Below are 17983 nucleotides of genomic sequence, written 5' to 3' on the forward strand. Positions count from 1 at the left end.
CAATTACGAGGTATTCTCATGGTTTTCGAGATTAATTTTTAATTCATTTTACTTTTAAATAAACAAGACAAGGCAATGACAAAATACATGAGCTTTGACACATTTTGTGAGAACTATTGATGAATTGATAATTTTCTGAACATTTTTCAATTATCTAACTTCTTTAGATACATACTTTATAGTGTCCTAAACAGCCAGAAAATTTGTTCATACTCTGTAAATTTTCAACATTTATTTAATTGTTTTGTTTTTACGATATTCGCGAACACCAAAGACACCAACATTACATAGAAAACTTGCTAGCTGGTTACGTCATAGTGGATACTGGGTGACAAATTGTGCTCTTTGAGGAAGAACATGTTTCGTTTAAAATCCATAGTTGACTTTATTTTTAATTTTATTAATCTATATAGCGACAAACACTTTTCGTTTTCCTTCATGTGGACCAAACACATACTATCGTAAAATTAATGGAACATTGAACTGCAAGTGTATGGAAGGATACTCAGGAGAATGTAACTCGTGCCAAGGTATGGATTTATTACTGTCTTTATCAAGATATTTTTATCATGAGTAAAGAGCATCTCTGTGCAGTTTTAAAACTTTGTTTTCTGTTGAGAAATCTGAAGAGTTCTCTGTGCAGTTGCTATTGTGCAAAGAATTTGCGACATGTACATTTTACAAGTAACCACAAAAATAAGGCTCACAACCACACATACAAGTTCATCATTATCAATACAATCAAGCAGGAAATCAGTAATAAATTTATGAAAAGCATCAATACACTTAACACTCTCTCAGCACACTAAATTGGAAGTATGTGGTTCTCTAAATGATAATAGCATATATTAAATGTTTGTAAAAGTAGATCATCCAGGTTGGTATAGTCCTGAGAAGGACTGTTGTTGTTGTTGTTGGCTGACGTTTCAACAATCTTAGCGGTAGTCATCTTCAGAGTCAATTTGACTGGACGATCTACATTTACAAACATGTAACAATAATCCGGGCTCAAACCATTTACTTTAGCATATGTTAACATTAACACATTTTGATTTTCTCTACATTAGGTAGGGGGTAGCTTTAGGGTTAGGGTTACGGTTAACACTCCTCCTGCAGTTAGCAATCTAGCTATGGCCCTGCTAACATAGATACACTATATTAAAAAGTTTTGACTTTATTCTGGGTTGGCTTTCTTGAACTAGGAATTCTGTAAATCCAAACTATAAAAAGCATTTTGACGAGCAAGTTTCCAGATCTCCTAGAATGAGGAGGTCTGAAACATAAAATTTCTGAAACCAATTAGGTTGTAGCTTTATGAACTTATTCCAAGAATTGACAAGTATGGGTAGTGTCCGATTAATCAGTAGGCTATGTAGGCTGAAGCTAACAGGCCGGCATTTTAAAGAATCATCTTCTATTTTAACATAGTTTTTACTCTTTGGCATTCTGGATGAGCTAAATGGTCAAAATTTTAATCATATATGATTTGTTAGACTTGCTCTTATTGTTTAAACCATTGAAAAACTTTTGAAATAAAAACATCCGAAATCATCGCAAAATGGTGCAACAGACTACAATGTTGAGTTTGCAAAGATCGTGTACTTGCGTATCATTTTACTTAAAGATAGTAGTTAAATAATAAGCAGATGGCTGGTTGATCACTCTAAGACACTTACGGCCGTAATATTAATTTAGACAAGCTATATACAGCAATATATGTCCTTTATCTAAGTCTCGTATTTTCTTTATGATGATTAAAAAGATACTGCTTAAAGTATTTTTGCCAAGAAAAAACCTTTAACTGGTATCCTCTAGCCTCCAATGAGCTAACCGATTTTTAGAAAGCTGCAAAAGTCACTTAAATTTTTCCTTTTTCGATAAACGTAGATCGTATGTCACTTTTTGTAGAACTTAATATTTTTGTGAACTTTGCAAATGAGAATAAAGATGCATCTAAGATAATCCATGACGCAGGGAACATTCTCTTCAAACTTTTAAAATAAGAAATTCAAACTTTTACATGCAGAGCTACAAACATCTGCATATTCACTCTCAGTGTGAAAGATATTGAAAAGTTATATATTCAATAAAGATTGTCAATTATTTGCAGCTAAAGGTGAAATGTTAATGGCTTAAAGACAAAAAATTGTCTTATAGCCAAAAATAGTTTAACATATTCAACTAATATTAAAGTGGTACCAAATTTGGCTAATCTGAAAAATTGCAAGTATATCTTGGTTCATACTTAAAGATGTCAACTCAATAAAGAACTAAAATGTAGGGAGTGGTCACTTTAATACCAAAAATAATCGAGAGTTATACTTGGTAATAGTCTTTGCCAGGGTAAATGTGTCAAAAATGAAACCTTAGATGAAGCTTCCTTAAACTTATATAAATTTAAAAGACCTGCCTTTAGGCAATAATTAAAATGCCACACCCTCTTGTCCATTCCAATTTACATAACTTTTTGTCGGTCACGCCCTTCTGCTGAACACATTAGGTCACAAAACATGAATATTCACATATATATAAAAACATAATCTTTTGTCGGCAGCGGACGGGATTGTTTAGCTTCATTAAAACAGCCCCCATAACGCGTAACTGAAAGAATCAAAGGCATTTCTTAATGATTCTAAAATTATCGTCTGAATAAGAATCAGCACAATGGGAGTTATTCAAGTGATGTTTACCTATCACGGAGTCACATGAAACTAAATTACTTTTCTTACAATCACGTTTTGTTTGTTGTCTTGAGGGGACCGTTCCATTTCTGATTGAAGTTGGTACATGCTGTTTGATCCTATCACCCAATCTTTGAGACGCTCTACCTACATTGCGAACATCACACTAAAATTTATATTCATAAATTTCAATGCCTAAAAGTTGTGGCGGTAGAGACTTTTTTTGGGTGGGTAGTAGAATAGTTGTTTTCGAAAATATAAAGATAACATTGATCGCAAAAAAACAAATTATCCATAATATTCTTAGTTTTCCTTTCAATATCATCAGAAACCTTATCCATCCATGGAAGTTTGATCAACACAGAGCACTTAGCTGGTACAAAATGCCTGTTCTGCTCAATTTTTTTGTGGATGAGAAAAGTTTATTAAGCATTTTTCCCCGATATCCATTTGAGAGAAACATCTTTTTCAATGAGTTGAGATTACCCTCAATAAACTCCTCCGATGACAGTCTAAGCGTTCAATTAGTTAAACACTTTACTAAAGAAATTTTCTCTCTGTGTGAAGAAAAACAGTCAAAGCGTGTGTACAAACCCGAAAAAGCTGCCTTGCGATGAATGCTTGTAAGGAATTGACCATTGCGCTTATGGACTAACTGACAATTTGATACATGTTCAAGCCTTTTGGAACAGCTAAGTGCCCTGTGTTTATCAAACTTCCATGGATAGGTAAGGCTATTAGCGTAAACGTATTATTGAAGTAATATGATACGGGAACTTTATATCTACAATGATGATACATGATTAGATAATTGATCATGGACTTTGGCACTAACACTTGTGTTTATATTAGGTTCTTTGTCTTGTTGACATCCTATCTCATTAGTATTCTTATTCTCTTCTATTGCACTGCACGTTGTATTTGGTTATGTTATATTAAAATGGTTACTTAAACATTTTAATTGTAATAAAGGCTTCTGATTATATTGAAAGGGAAACAAAGAATATTATTGATAATTTGTTTTTGGCGAGCAATGTTATCTTTATATTTTCGAAAAGAAATATCCTACCACCCACCACAAAAAAATCTCTAAAAAACATTTAAGCAATGTAATTTATGAATATAAATGTGAGTGTGATGCTCTCTATGTAGGTAGAGCGTCTCAAAGGTTAGGTGATAGGATCAAACAGCATGTACCAACTTCAATAAGAAATAGAACGTTCCCCTCAAGACTAAAACCAAAACGTGATTGTAAGAAAAGTAATTTAGTTTCATGTGACTCCGTGATAGATAAACATCACTTGAATAACTCCCTTTGTGCTGATTCTTATTCAGACGACAATTTTAGAATCATTAAAAAATGCCGTTGATTCTTTCAGTTACGCGTTATGGAAGCTGTTTTAATTAAACTAAACAATCCCGTCCTCTGCCGACAAAAAGATTATGTTTTTAAATTATCCTTGTTTTGAGCGTCATCTCCCCTTTTGGAGATGACGTACACTCTTTCTTGGTATTAAAGATATCGGTAGCAAATTTTCATTTAGCAGACGTTGACAACTGAGGATTATTCTGCCGAAATGCATCGTGTCGTTTAATTTAGAACTATTGGGTTAGTGCTATTTGCTTAAAACAGTTCTTTTAAGAACAATCAGCTTATCATATTGGGAGATTGATATGTACATGCAACCCTGAATATTTTGGATTTGAGATTTCTATAGATTGCAATATCTACATGCTTTCTTTTTTATCAGTTTTCAACCCTGTTAGACTTCGGGGACCAATAAGGTCTAGTGGCAGAGGTCGTGTGGAAGTATTTTACAATGGAGAATGGGGAACAATTTGTGATGATGGCTGGGATTTAAAAGATGCTGAAGTTGTTTGTCGACAACTTGGTTATGACTATGCTGTCAGGGCTTTCCAAGGAGGTTATGTTCCTTATGGCAGTGGAAGAATATGGTTAGATGATGTTCGTTGTGTAGGAAATGAAGATAATATTTCGAGTTGTTCACATAGTGGATGGGGATCTCATAATTGTAGACATGATGAAGATGCTGGTGTACAATGTTCAGGTTTGTATGTACATTATTTACCTATTTATACAAAGATAATAAACTAAATTATTTGGGGGATCCTCAATGATGAATTTAAACATTTAATATGATTTTATAATACTGAACTATATATTAACAAATGCCTAAAGAATAAACACAGCTTCCGACGTGAAGCTGTAGGCTGTAGCTTATGAAGCTCCGTTATTTTTTTTTTCATATTAAGAAGGAGCATCTCAAAAGTTACACTACTGTGTAACTTTATGTCTTCTAATGGCGTGCTGTCTATCTTAAAATTTAATTTTTAAATTCGTTTTTTTAATGACCGTTAAGGTTTATCAAAAGCCATGCCTAGAGAGCACCAGAAACGTAATTATGAATAATTAAAAACAGAATTATTTTAAAAATACGATAAAGATTCCCACGTTGTAAACGAAGGGTCTATGTGAACAATTTACAGTTTATTTTTTGCTTGTTTCAAAACGTTATGGGGCAGTGTTGCCATATGGCAATAAAATCAAATGATTGAATGGAAAACCAATGGGGAAAATTCGCAAGTTAAAGGATTAAGAAGTTACTTATATTACATAAAGAAATGAGGACTTGTTTAAATATAAAATTTTTTAGATTCATGAAAGTCAAATAGTGTCTTATTGTCCAACACGTGTTGATATTGTACTTATGTAACTTTTTTTATGAATTTTTGTTACTAATTTAAATCATTAATTTCGCCTAAGATGATTTTACAATGGCATCTAACATAAGAAGATACTTTATATGCATATATAAAAGTTAGAATATTTCGGAGTTGAGACTTCGGTGTTTTGCAATAACTCTTTATTTTATTTTTTTACCAGATTTCGTCTCTGTTAGACTTCGCGGACCAAAACGTTCTAGTGGCAGAGGTCGTGTGGAAGTATTTTACAATGGAGAATGGGGAACAATTTGTGATGATGGCTGGGATTTAAACGACGCTAAAGTTGTTTGTCGACAACTTGGTTATGACTATGCTGTCAGGGCTTTCCAAGGAGGCAATGTTCCTTATGGCAGTGGAAGAATATGGTTAGACGAAGTTCGTTGTGTAGGAAATGAAAATAGTTTTTCGAGTTGTTCACATAGAGGATGGGGATCAAATAATTGTAGACATAATGAAGATGCTGGTGTACATTGTTCAGGTTTGTATGTACATTATTTACCTATTTATACAAAGATAATAAACTAAATTATTTGGGGGATCCTCAATGATGAATTTAAACATTTAATATGATTTTATAATACTGAAATATATATTAACAAATGCCTAAAGAATAAACACAGCTTCCAACGTAAAATAACTAAATAAACACAACATGTTCAACAAGGACATAACTAAACATAACCTATTTTATGATTGCCTATAAAAAGATTAGATAATACCAGCGAAAAAAGGTAGCCCATTGACCAATTTTCCGTGGAGAAATGTGATAATCCTTATATTATCAGTTTTTGGTACAATTCTTTGCATTCATTATAGCTTTTTGAAGCTGTATGCTGTAGCTTATGAAACTCCATTAAAATGTTTTTCCATATTTAAAAGGAGCATCTCTAAATTTACACCAGGCGTAACTTTATGTCTGGTAAAGGCGTGCTGTCTATCTTAAAAAATTTATTTTTAAATTCGTTTTTTACTGACCGTTAAGGTTTAGCAAAAGCCATGCCTAGAGAGCACCAGAAACTTATTTCTGAATAATTAAGAAAACTGTTATTTTTAAAATTCGATAAAGATTCCCACGCTGTAAACGAAGAGTCTATGTGAGCAATTTACTGATTATTTTTTGCTTGTTTCAACACGTTAAGGGTAGTGTTGCCATATGGCAATAAAATCAAATGATTGAATGGAAAACCAATGGGGAAAATTCGCAAGTTAAAGGGTTAAGAAGTTATTTATATTACATAAAGAAATAAGGACTGGTCTAAATAAAATAGTTTTTCGACTCATGAAAATTAAATAGTGTCTAATTGTCCAACACGGGTTGATATTTTACGTATTTTATTTTTTTTATCAATTTTTGTTACTAATTTAAATATTTAATTTCGCTCAAGAGGATTTTACAATGGCATATAACATAACAGGATAATTTATATGTATACATGTAAGTTAGAATATTTTGGAGTTGAGACTTCTGTGTCTTGCAATAACTCTTAGTTTCTTTTTTTTTCAGATTTCTTCTCTGTTAGACTTTTAGGACCAAAAAATTCTAGTGGCACAGGTCGTGTGGAAGTATTTTACAATGGAGAATGGGGAACAATTTGTGATGATGGCTGGGATTTAAACGATACTAAAGTTGTTTGTCGACAACTTGGTTATGACTATGCTGTCAGGGCTTTACAAGGAGGTTATGTTCCTTATGGCAGTGGAAGAATATGGTTAGATGAAGTTCTTTGTGTAGGAAATGAAAATGAAATGTCGAGTTGTTCACATAGTGGATGGGGATCACATAATTGTACACATGATGAAGATGCTGGTGTACAATGTTCAGGTTTGTATGTACATTATTTACCTTTCAATACACAGGCAATAAACTGAATTATTTGGGGGATTCGCAATGATTAATTTAAACAATTAATATGATTTCATAATACTGTAACAGATATTGACAAATGCCTGAAGAATAAACACAGCTTCGGACGTAAAATAACTAAATAAACACAACTTGTTCAACGAGGACATAATTAAACATAACCTATTTTAAGATTGCCCATTAAAAGTATAGATAATACCAAGAAAAATGCAGCCAATTGACCAATTTTCCGTTGTGGAATGTGATAATCCTTATATTATCAATTTTGTTACAATTGTTTACATTCATTATACCTTTTTGAAGCTGTAGGCTGTAGCTTATGAAGCTCCGCTATTTTTTTTTTCATATTAAGAAGGAGCATCTCAAAAGTTACACTACTGTGTAACTTTATGTCTTCTAATGGCGTGCTGTCTATCTTAAAATTTAATTTTTAAATTCGTTTTTTTAATGACCGTTAAGGTTCATCAAAAGCCATGCCTAGAGAGCACCAGAAACGTAATTATGAATAATTAAAAACAGAATTATTTTAAAAATACGATAAAGATTCCCACGTTGTAAACGAAGGGTCTATGTGAACAATTTACAGTTTATTTTTTGCTTGTTTCAAAACGTTATGGGGCAGTGTTGCCATATGGCAATAAAATCAAATGATTGAATGGAAAACCAATGGGGAAAATTCGCAAGTTAAAGGATTAAGAAGTTACTTATATTACATAAAGAAATGAGGACTTGTTTAAATATAAAATTTTTTAGATTCATGAAAGTCAAATAGTGTCTTATTGTCCAACACGTGTTGATATTGTACTTATGTAACTTTTTTTATGAATTTTGTTACTAATTTAAATCATTAATTTCGCCTAAGATGATTTTACAATGGCATCTAACATAACAAGATACTTTATATGCATATAAAAGTTAGAATATTTCGGAGTTGAGACTTCGGTGTTTTGCAATAACTCTTTATTTTATTTTTTTACCAGATTTCGTCTCTGTTAGACTTCGCGGACCAAAACGTTCTAGTGGCAGAGGTCGTGTGGAAGTATTTTACAATGGAGAATGGGGAACAATTTGTGATGATGGCTGGGATTTAAACGACGCTAAAGTTGTTTGTCGACAACTTGGTTATGACTATGCTGTCAGGGCTTTACAAGGAGGTTATGTTCCTTATGGCAGTGGAAGAACATGGTTAGACGAAGTTGGTTGTGTAGGAAATGAAAATATTATTTCGAGTTGTTCACATAGTGGATGGGGATCACATAATTGTACACATGATGAAGATGCTGGTGTACAATGTTCAGGTTTGTTTCTACATTATATACCTTTCTATGCAAGATAATAAACTGAATTATTTGGGGGATCCTTAATGATGAATTTAAATAATTAATATGATTTTATAATACTGAAACAGATATTGACAAATGTCTGAAGAATAAACAGAGCTTCAGACTTCAAATAACGAAATAAACACAATTTTTTCCACGATGACATAATTGAACACAACTTTTTTAATTGCCCATTAAAAGATTAAATAATACCAAAGAAAAAGGGCAGCCCACTGACCAATATTCCGTGGAGGAATGTGATAATCTTTATATTATCAGTTTTGTTACAATTGTTTACATTCATTATAGCTTTTTGAAGCTGTAGGTTGTAGCTTATGAAAGTCCATTAAATAATTTTTGCATATTTAAAAGGAGCATCTCTAAATTTACACTACGGTGTAGCTTTATGTGTGGTAATGTCGTGCTGTCTTTCTTAAAATTCATTTTTAAATTCGTTTTTTCTGACCGTTAAGGCTTAGGAAAGCCATGCCTAGAGCGCATTAGAAACGTATTTCTGAATAATCAAAAAGACAGTTATTTTTAAAATACGATAAAGATTACCACGTTGTAAACGAATAGTCTATGTTAACAAGTTACTGTTTAGTTTTTGCTTGTTTCAACAAGTTATGGGGCAGTGTCGCCATATGGCAATAAAATCAAATGATTGAATGGAAAACCAATGGGAAAAATTCGCAAGTTAAAGGGTTAAGAATTTTTTTATATTATATAAAGAAATAAGGACTGGTCGAAATAAAAAGTTTTTTAGACTCATGAAAGTAAAATAGTGTCTAATTGTCCAAAATTTTTTAATATTGTACTTATGTAATTTTTTTTTATCAATTTTTTTTACTAATTTAAATCATTAACTTCGCCCAAGAAGATTTTACAATGATATGTATAATAACTTAGGATACTTCTGTGTTTTGCAATATCTATTTATTTTCTTTAGTTTTCAACTCTGTTAGACTTCGGGGACCAAAAATCTAGTGGCAGAGGTCGTGTGGAAGTATTTTACAATGGAGAATGGGGAACAATTTGTGATGATGGCTGGGATTTAAACGATGCTAAAGTTGTTTGTCGACAACTTGGTTATTAATGCTGTCAGGGCTTTACAGGAAAATGGAAGATGGTTAGATGAGTAGGAAATGAAAATAATATTTCAAGTTGTTCACATAGAGGATGGGGAAATTGTCAACATTATGAAGATGCTGGTGTACAATGTTCAGGTTTGTATGTACATTATTTACCTTTTTATAGAAAGATGATAACTGAATTATTTGGGGAATCCTCAATGATGAATTTAAACATTTAATATGATTTTATAATACATAAATAAATATTAACAAATGCCTAAAGAATTAACACAGCTTCCGACGTAAAATAACTAAATAAACACAACTTGTTCCATGAGGACATAAATAAACATAACCTATTTTATGATTGCCCATAAAAAGATTAGATAATACCAGCAAAAAAGGGCAGCCCATTAACAAAATTTTCCGTGGAGGAATGTGATAATCCTTATATTGTAAGTTTTCTTACGATTGTTTACATTCATTATAGCTTTTTGAAATCGTAGGCCGTAGCTTATGAAGCTCCATTAAAAGATTTTTTGCATATTTAAAAAGAGTATCTCCAAATTTTTACTACGGTGTAACTTTATGTCTTGTAATGGCGTGCTGTCTATCTTAAAAAGTGATTTTTAAAGTCGTTTTTTACTGACTGTTAAGGTTTAGCAAAAGCCATGCGTAGAGAGCACCAGAAACTTATTTCTAAATAATGAAAAAGACAGTTATTTTAAAAATATGATAAAGATTCCACGTTGTAAAGAAAGAGTCTATGTGAACAATTTAATGTCTACTTTTTGCTTGTTTCAACAAGTTATGGGGCAGTGTTGCCATATGGCAATAAAATCAAATGATTGAATAAAAAAACCAATGGGGAAAATTCGCAAGTTAAAGGGTTAAGAAGTTATTTATATTACAGAATTCAGTTCTGGTCTAAATAAAAAAAATTTAGACTCATTAAAGTCAAATAGTGTCTAATTGTCCAAAGTTTTTGATATTGTACTTAAGGAATTTTTTTAACAATTTTTTGTTACTAATTTAAATCATTAATTTCGCCCAAGAATATTTTACAATGGCAACTAAAATAACATGATACTTTATATGTATACATGTAACTTAGAAATGGATTTCAAAATAGCAAATACCATGATGAATGGTGATAATAACAATGTAATAGTTCTTAAAAGAACTGTTTTAACCAGAACACTAACCCAATAATTCAAATAACCGTTATTTACAGCTGGAAAGAGACACTATGCATTTCGGCAGACTACTCGTCAGGTGTCAACGTCTGCTAAATGAGAACCTCCAAATCATGCTATATTTATAATGCTACAAAAGGTCAATGTCATCCCTATTTTTAGAGATGACACTTAAAGCAGAGACAGATTAAACACGTAATCTGTAATTCTAGCCATGATTGACTCAGCTTAACATGAGCTAGCCAAACAACTGTCAGTGGTACTTTCGCCCGTTTTGGAGAGGTTTTCAACATACGCTTTAAAAGACTCTTTTACTTTTACTGATGAGCTTAAACAACAAAATTTTTCAATGTATTCTAATCTATGGATTTGTACTTTCGATGTAAGTAGTCTCTTCACTAATGTGCCCTTAGAAGAAACCATTGAAATTTGTGCTCAAAATATTTTTAACTCGGACATGACTTTGCCGGACATGCTTGAGAATGCCTTTAGAGAACTAATGATGGCTGCCACAAAGGGTGTGAAGTTTGGTTTTGATGACACCATGTATAAACAAATTGACGGGGGTGGCTATGGGTTCTCTACTTGGACCGGTTCTTGCAAATATTTCTGTTGGTATCATGAATGGAAAATGCTTGCATCTTCAGATTGTCCGGAGTATATATATAATATATTAATCCTAACACGGTTTTTAATATGCACATGAAAAACATGTGACTTGGACGAGATTTGAACTCGCGGATGTGCTGTATTATAAGCGTTATGTGGATGACACCTTTCCTTTGTTTCATAACGATAAAAATCGTGAATTTTTTCTTAATAAACTTTGCTCTCTTCACCCATCACTAAATTACACCTCTAAACTACAGTCGAATAATCAATTAGCTTTTTTAGATGTTCTTGTACACAAACGCAAATGTCAGTTTTTAAGAAGCATTCATCGCAAAGCAACCTTCACTGGTCTGTACACACGCTTTGACTCTTTCTCTTCGCATAGAGAAATGATTTCATTAATGAAGTGTTTGATAAAGCGAACGCATAGATTGTCCTCAAAAGAGTTTATTGATAATGATCTTATCTCACTAAAAAATATTTTTGTGTTAAATGGATATCCGGAAAGGTTGCTAGACAAACTTTTCTTATCCACTAAAAATGAACGGAAAACACTTTTCGAAACGGCCAAGTGCCCTGTTTTCCTTAAACTTCCCTGGATGGGTAAGGCCTCTAATGACATCGAGAAGGAAATTAAAAATATCACGGAGAATTTGTTTTTTGCATGCAATGTGGTCTTTATATTCTCAAAAAGAACTATTCTTCCACCCACTCCTAAAGAGTCTCTCCCTGCTCAATTATCAAGCAATGTACTCTACGAGTTTAAATGTGAGTGTGATGCTCGCTATGTAGGTAGGACTTCTCAAAGTTTGAGTGAAACAATAAAACAGCATGTACCAGATTCGGTCAGGAATAAAACTGTTCATTTACGACAACTACCAAAACGGGGGGGTTAAAAATGAAAATCCGATTCTTTGTGATTCAGCGATTGGAAAACATCTGTTAAGCTACACTCGCTGTGCCAATATTTATTCTGATGAAAAATTTAAAATTATTAAAAAATGTCGCTCGTTATTCCAGCTATGCGTCATGGAGTCGGAATTAATTAAATTGACTAATCTTGTCCTTTGCCGAAAAATGGATTACGTATTTAATCTTTCTCTGTTTTAAGTGTCATCTCTAAAAATCGGGATGATATTGACCTTCTGTAACATTATAAATATAGCATGATTTGGAGATTCTCATTTAGCAGTCGTTGACACCTGACGAGTAGTCTGCCGAAATGCTTAGTGTCGCTTTCTATCTGTAAATAACGGTTCCTTTAAATTGTTGTGTTAGTGTTCTGGTTAAAACATTTCTTTTAAGAACTATTACGTTGTTATTATCACCACTCACCATGGTATTTGTTATTTTGAAATCCATCTTTAAGTTTGTCACCACGACAAAGTCTCTGTTTCATTATGTAACTTAGAATATTTCGGAGTTGAGACTTCTGTGTTTTGCAATATCTATTTGTTTTCTTTTTTTATAAGATTTCAACTCGGTTAGACTTCGGGGACCAAAAAGTTCTAGTGGCAGAGGTCGTGTGGAAATATTTTACAAAGGAGAATGGGGAACAATTTGTGATGATGGCTGGGATTTAAACGATGCTAAAGTTGTTTGTCGACAACTTGGTTATGACAATGCTGTCAGCGCTTTCCAAGGAGGTCATGTTCCTTACGACAGTGGAAGAATATGGTTAGACGAAGTTCGTTGTGTAGGAAATGAAAATAATATTTCGAGTTGTTCACATAGTGCATGGGGCTCACAAAACTGTACACATGATGAAGATGCTGGTGTACAATGTTCAGGTTTGTATGTACCTTATTTACCTTTTATACAAAGATAATAAACTGAATTATTTAGGGATCCTCAATGATGAATTTATGACTGCTCATATAAGATTAGATAATACCAGAGAATAAGGGCAGACAATTGACCATATTTTCCGTGGAGGATTGTATTATCAGTCTTGTTACTATTGTTTACATTCACTATAACTTTTTGAAGCTGTAGGCTGTAGCTTATGAAGCTCCATTAAATATTTTTTTCATATTTAAAAGGAATATCTCTAAATTTACATTGCGGTGTAACATTAAGTCTTATAATGGCGTGCTGTCTATCTTAAAAATTCATTTCTAAATTCGGTTTTTATTGACCGTTAAGGTTTAGCAAAAGCCATGCCTAGAGAGCAATAGAAACGTATTTCTGAATAATTAAAAGACAGTTATTTTAAAAATACGATAAAGATTCCCATGTTGTAAACGAAGAGTCTATGTGAACAATTTACTGTTTAATTTTTACTTGTTTCAACAAGTTATGAGGCAGTGTTGCCATATGGCAATAAAATCAAATGAATGAATGGAAAACCAATGTGGAAAATTCACAAAATAAAGGGTTAAGAAGTTATTTATATTACATAAAGAAATAAGGACTGGTCTAAATAAAAAGTTAATTAGACTCATGAGAGTGAAATAATGTCTAATTGTCCAACGTTTTTCATATTGTAGTTATGTAATTTTTTTTTATCAATTTTTTTTTACCAATTTAAATCATTAACTTCGCCAAAGAAGATTATAAACTTGCATGCTTAATAACAGGATACTTAATATGTATACATGTAACTTAGAATATTTCGGAGTTGAGGTTTCTGTGTTTTGCACTATCTCTTTACTTTCTTTTTTCATCAGTTTTCAACTCTGTTAGACTTCGGGGACCAAAAAAATCTAGTGGCAGAGGTCGTGTGGAAGTATTTTACAATGGAGAATGGGGAACAATTTGTGATGATGGCTGGGATTTAAACGATGCTAAAGTTGTTTGTGGACAACTTGGTTATGACAATGCTGTCAGGGCTTTACTAGGAGGTAATGTTCCTTATGGCAGTGGAAGAATATGGTTAGATGATGTTTCTTGTGTAGGACATGAAAATATTATTTCGAGTTGTTCACATAGAGGATGGGGAACCCATAAGTGTCAACATTATGAAGATGCTGGTGTACAATGTTCAGGTTTGTATGTACATTATTTACCTTTTTATAGAAAGATGATAAACTGAATTATTTGGGGGATCCTCAATGATGAATTTAAACATTTGATATGAATTTATAATACTGAAGTATATATTGACAAATGCCTGAAGAATAAACACAGCTTCCAACGTAAATTAACTAAATAAACACAAATTGTTCCACGGGAAGATAATTTAACATAACCTATTTTATGATTGCCCATAAAAATATTAGATAATAGCAGAGAAAAAGGCAGCCCATTGACCATATTTTCCGTGGAGGAATGTAATAATCCTTATATTATCAGTTTTGTTACGATTATTTACATTCATTATAGCTTTTCGAAGCTGTAAGCTGTAGCTTATGAAGCTCCATTAAATATTTTTTTCATATTTAAAAGGAATATCTCTAAATTTACATTGCGGTGTAACATTAAGTCTTATAATGGCGTGCTGTCTATCTTAAAAATTCATTTCTAAATTCGGTTTTTACTAACCGTTAAGGTTTAGTAAAGGCCATGCCTAGAGAGCAATAGAAACGTATTTCTGAATAATTAAAAGACAGTTATTTTAAAAATACGATAAAGATTCCCATGTTGTAAACGAAGAGTCTATGTGAACAATTTACTGTTTAATTTTTACTTGTTTCAACAAGTTATGAGGCAGTGTTGCCATATGGCAATAAAATCAAATGAATGAATGGAAAACCAATGGGGAAAATTCGCAAGTTAAAGGGTTAAGAAATTATTTATATTACTTAAAGAAATAAGGAATGGTCTAAATAAAAAGTTTATTAGACTCATGAAAGTAAAATAGTGTCTAATTGTCCAAAAATTTTTGATATTGTACTTATGTAAACTTTTTTTATTAATTTTTTTTTACTAATTTAAATCATTAATTTCGTCCAAGAAGATTTTACAATGGCATATATTATAACAGAATACTTTATATGTATACATGTAACTTAGAATATTTCGAAGTCAATGCTTCTGTGTTTTGCAATATCTCTTTATTTTTTTATCAGTTTTTAACTCTGTTAGACTTCGGGGACCAAAAATATCTAGTGGCATAGGTCGTGTGGAAGTATTTCACAATGGAGAATGGGGAACAATTTGTGATAATGGCTGGGATTTAAACGATGCTAAAGTTGTTTGTGGACAACTTGGTTATGACAAAGCTCTAAGGGCTTTAGTAGGAGGCAATGTTCCTTACGGCAATGGAAGAATATGGTTAAACAAAGTTCGTTGTGTAGGAAATGAAAATAGTTTTTCGAGTTGTTCACATAGAGGATGGGGAACCCATAATTGTCAACATTATGAAGATGCTGGTGTAGAATGTTCAGGTTTGTATGTATATTGTTTACCTTTTTATACAAAGATGATAACCTGAATTATTTGGGGGATCCTCAATGATGAGTTTAAACATTTAACATGATTTTATAATACTGAAACAGATATTGACAAATGTCTGAAGAATAAACACAGCTTCAGACTTAAAATTACTAAATAAAGACAATTTGTTCCACGATGACATAATTAAACACAACCTATTTTTTGATTGCCCATTAAAACATTAAATAATACCAACGAAAAAAGGCAGCCCACTGACCAATATTCCGTTGAGGGATGTGATAATCTTTATATTATCAGTTTTGTTACAATAATTTACATTCATTATAGCTTTTTTGAAGCTGTAGGCTGTAGCTTATGAAAGTCCATTAAATAAATTTTGCATATTTAAAAGGAGCATCTCTAAATTTGCACTGCAGTGTAAGTTTATGTCATGTAATAGCGTGCTGTCTTTCTTAAAAATTCATTTTTAAATTCGTTTTTTACTGACCGTTAAGGATTAGCAAAACCATGCTTAGAGAGCACCAGAAACCTATTTCTGAATAATGAAAAAGTCAGTTAATTTTAAAATACGATAAAGATTACCACGTTGAAACGAAGAGTCTATGTGAAGAATTTACTGTTTAGTTTTTGCTTGTTTCAACAAGTTATGGGGCAGTGTCGCCATATGGCAATAAAATCAAATGATTGAATGGAAAACCAATGGGAAAAATTCGCAAGTTAAAGGGTTAAGAATTTTTTTATATTATATAAAGAAATAAGGACTGGTCGAAATAAAAAGTTTTTTAGACTCATGAAAGTAAAATAGTGTCTAATTGTCAAAAATTTTTTAATATTGTACTTATGTAATTTTTTTTTTATCAATTTTTTTTACTAATTTAAATCATTAACTTCGCCCAAGAAGATTTTACAATTGCATGTATAATAACAGGATACTTAATATGTATACATGTAACTTAGAATAATTTGAAGTCGAGGCTCCTGTGTTTTGCAATATCTATTTATTTTCTTTTTTATTAGTTGTCAACTCTGTTAGACTTCGGGGACCAAAAAGTTCTAGTGGCAAAGGTCGTGTGGAAATATTTTACAATGGAGAATGGGGAACAATTTGTGATGATGGCTGGGATTTAAACGACGCTAAAGTTGTTTGTCGACAACTTGGTTATGACTATGCTGTCAGGGCTTTACAAGGAGGTTATGTTCCTTATGGCAGTGGAAGAATATGGTTAGACGAAGTTCGTTGTGTAGGAAATGAAAATATTATTTCGAGTTGTTCACATAGTGGATGGGGATCACATAATTGTACACATGATGAAGATGCTGGTGTACAATGTTCAGGTTTGTATGTACATTATTTACCTTCTTGTACAAAGATAATAAACTGAATTATTTAGGGGATCCTCAATGATGAATTTAAACATTTAATATGATTTTATAATACTGAAACAGATAATGAAAATTGCCTGAAGTGTAAACACAGCTTCGGACGTAAATTAACTACATAAACACAACTTGTTCCACGAGGATATACTTAAAAATAACCTATTTTATGACTGCCTATAAAAAGATTAGATAATACCATAGAGAAAGGGCAGCCCGTTGACCAAATTTTCCGTGGATGAATGCGATAATCCTTATATTATCAGTTTTGTTACGATTGTCTACATTCATTATAGCTTTTTGAAGCTGTAGGCGGTAGCTTATGAGGCTCTATTAATTTTTTTTGCATATTTAAAAGATTATCTGTATATTTACATTATTGTGTAACTTTAAGTCTTGTAATGGCGTGCTGTCTATCTTAAAAATTCATTTCTTAGCTCCTTTTTTATCGACCGTTAAGATTTAGCAAAAGCCATGCCTAGAAAGCATTAAAATCGTGTTTCTTAATAATTAAAAGACAGTTACTTTGAAAATACGATAAAGATTCCCTCGTTTTAAACGAAGAGTCTATGTGAACAATTTACTGCTTAGTTTTTGCTTGTTTCAACAAGTTATGGGGCAGTGTTGCAATATGGCAATAAAATGAAATGATTGAATGGAAAACCAATGGGGAAAATTCGCAAGTTAAAGGGTTAAGAATTTATTTTTATTATATAAAAAAATAAAGACTGGTCTAAATAAAAAGTTTTTTAGACTCATGAAAGTAAAATAGTGT

The 17983-nt window shown here is 32.1% G+C and overlaps 1 protein-coding gene across 1 annotated transcript; it reads left to right on the forward strand.

Moving 5' to 3' along the window:
* The first annotated feature begins 446 nt into the window (after window positions 1-446).
* On the forward strand, window positions 447-17236 carry LOC124454197 (deleted in malignant brain tumors 1 protein-like). Its single transcript, XM_047005003.1, has 13 exons — window positions 447-530; window positions 4433-4750; window positions 5587-5904; window positions 6931-7163; window positions 7224-7248; window positions 8271-8557; window positions 9578-9618; window positions 9789-9838; window positions 12966-13283; window positions 14163-14480; window positions 15504-15821; window positions 16849-17104; window positions 17167-17236. The coding sequence occupies exons 1-13, from the start codon at window positions 494-496 to the stop codon at window positions 17234-17236; spliced, it is 2589 nt and encodes an 862-aa protein (XP_046860959.1). The 5' UTR covers window positions 447-493.
* Window positions 17237-17983: the final 747 nt, after the last annotated feature.

Source organism: Xenia sp. Carnegie-2017, unplaced genomic scaffold (assembly GCF_021976095.1).
Source record: "Xenia sp. Carnegie-2017 unplaced genomic scaffold, XeniaSp_v1 HiC_scaffold_3, whole genome shotgun sequence".
Lineage (NCBI taxonomy): Eukaryota > Metazoa > Cnidaria > Anthozoa > Malacalcyonacea > Xeniidae > Xenia > Xenia sp. Carnegie-2017.

Excerpts from the sequence above, each read along its gene's own strand:
- LOC124454197 (XM_047005003.1), top strand. The coding sequence starts at position 494 with ATGGAAGGATACTCAGGAGAATGTAACTCGTGCCAAG. Across the intron at positions 531-4,432 it reads AGAATGTAACTCGTGCCAAG|TTTTCAACCCTGTTAGACTT; the intron begins GTATGGATTTAT and ends CTTTTTTATCAG. Across the intron at positions 4,751-5,586 it reads TGCTGGTGTACAATGTTCAG|ATTTCGTCTCTGTTAGACTT; the intron begins GTTTGTATGTAC and ends TTTTTTTACCAG.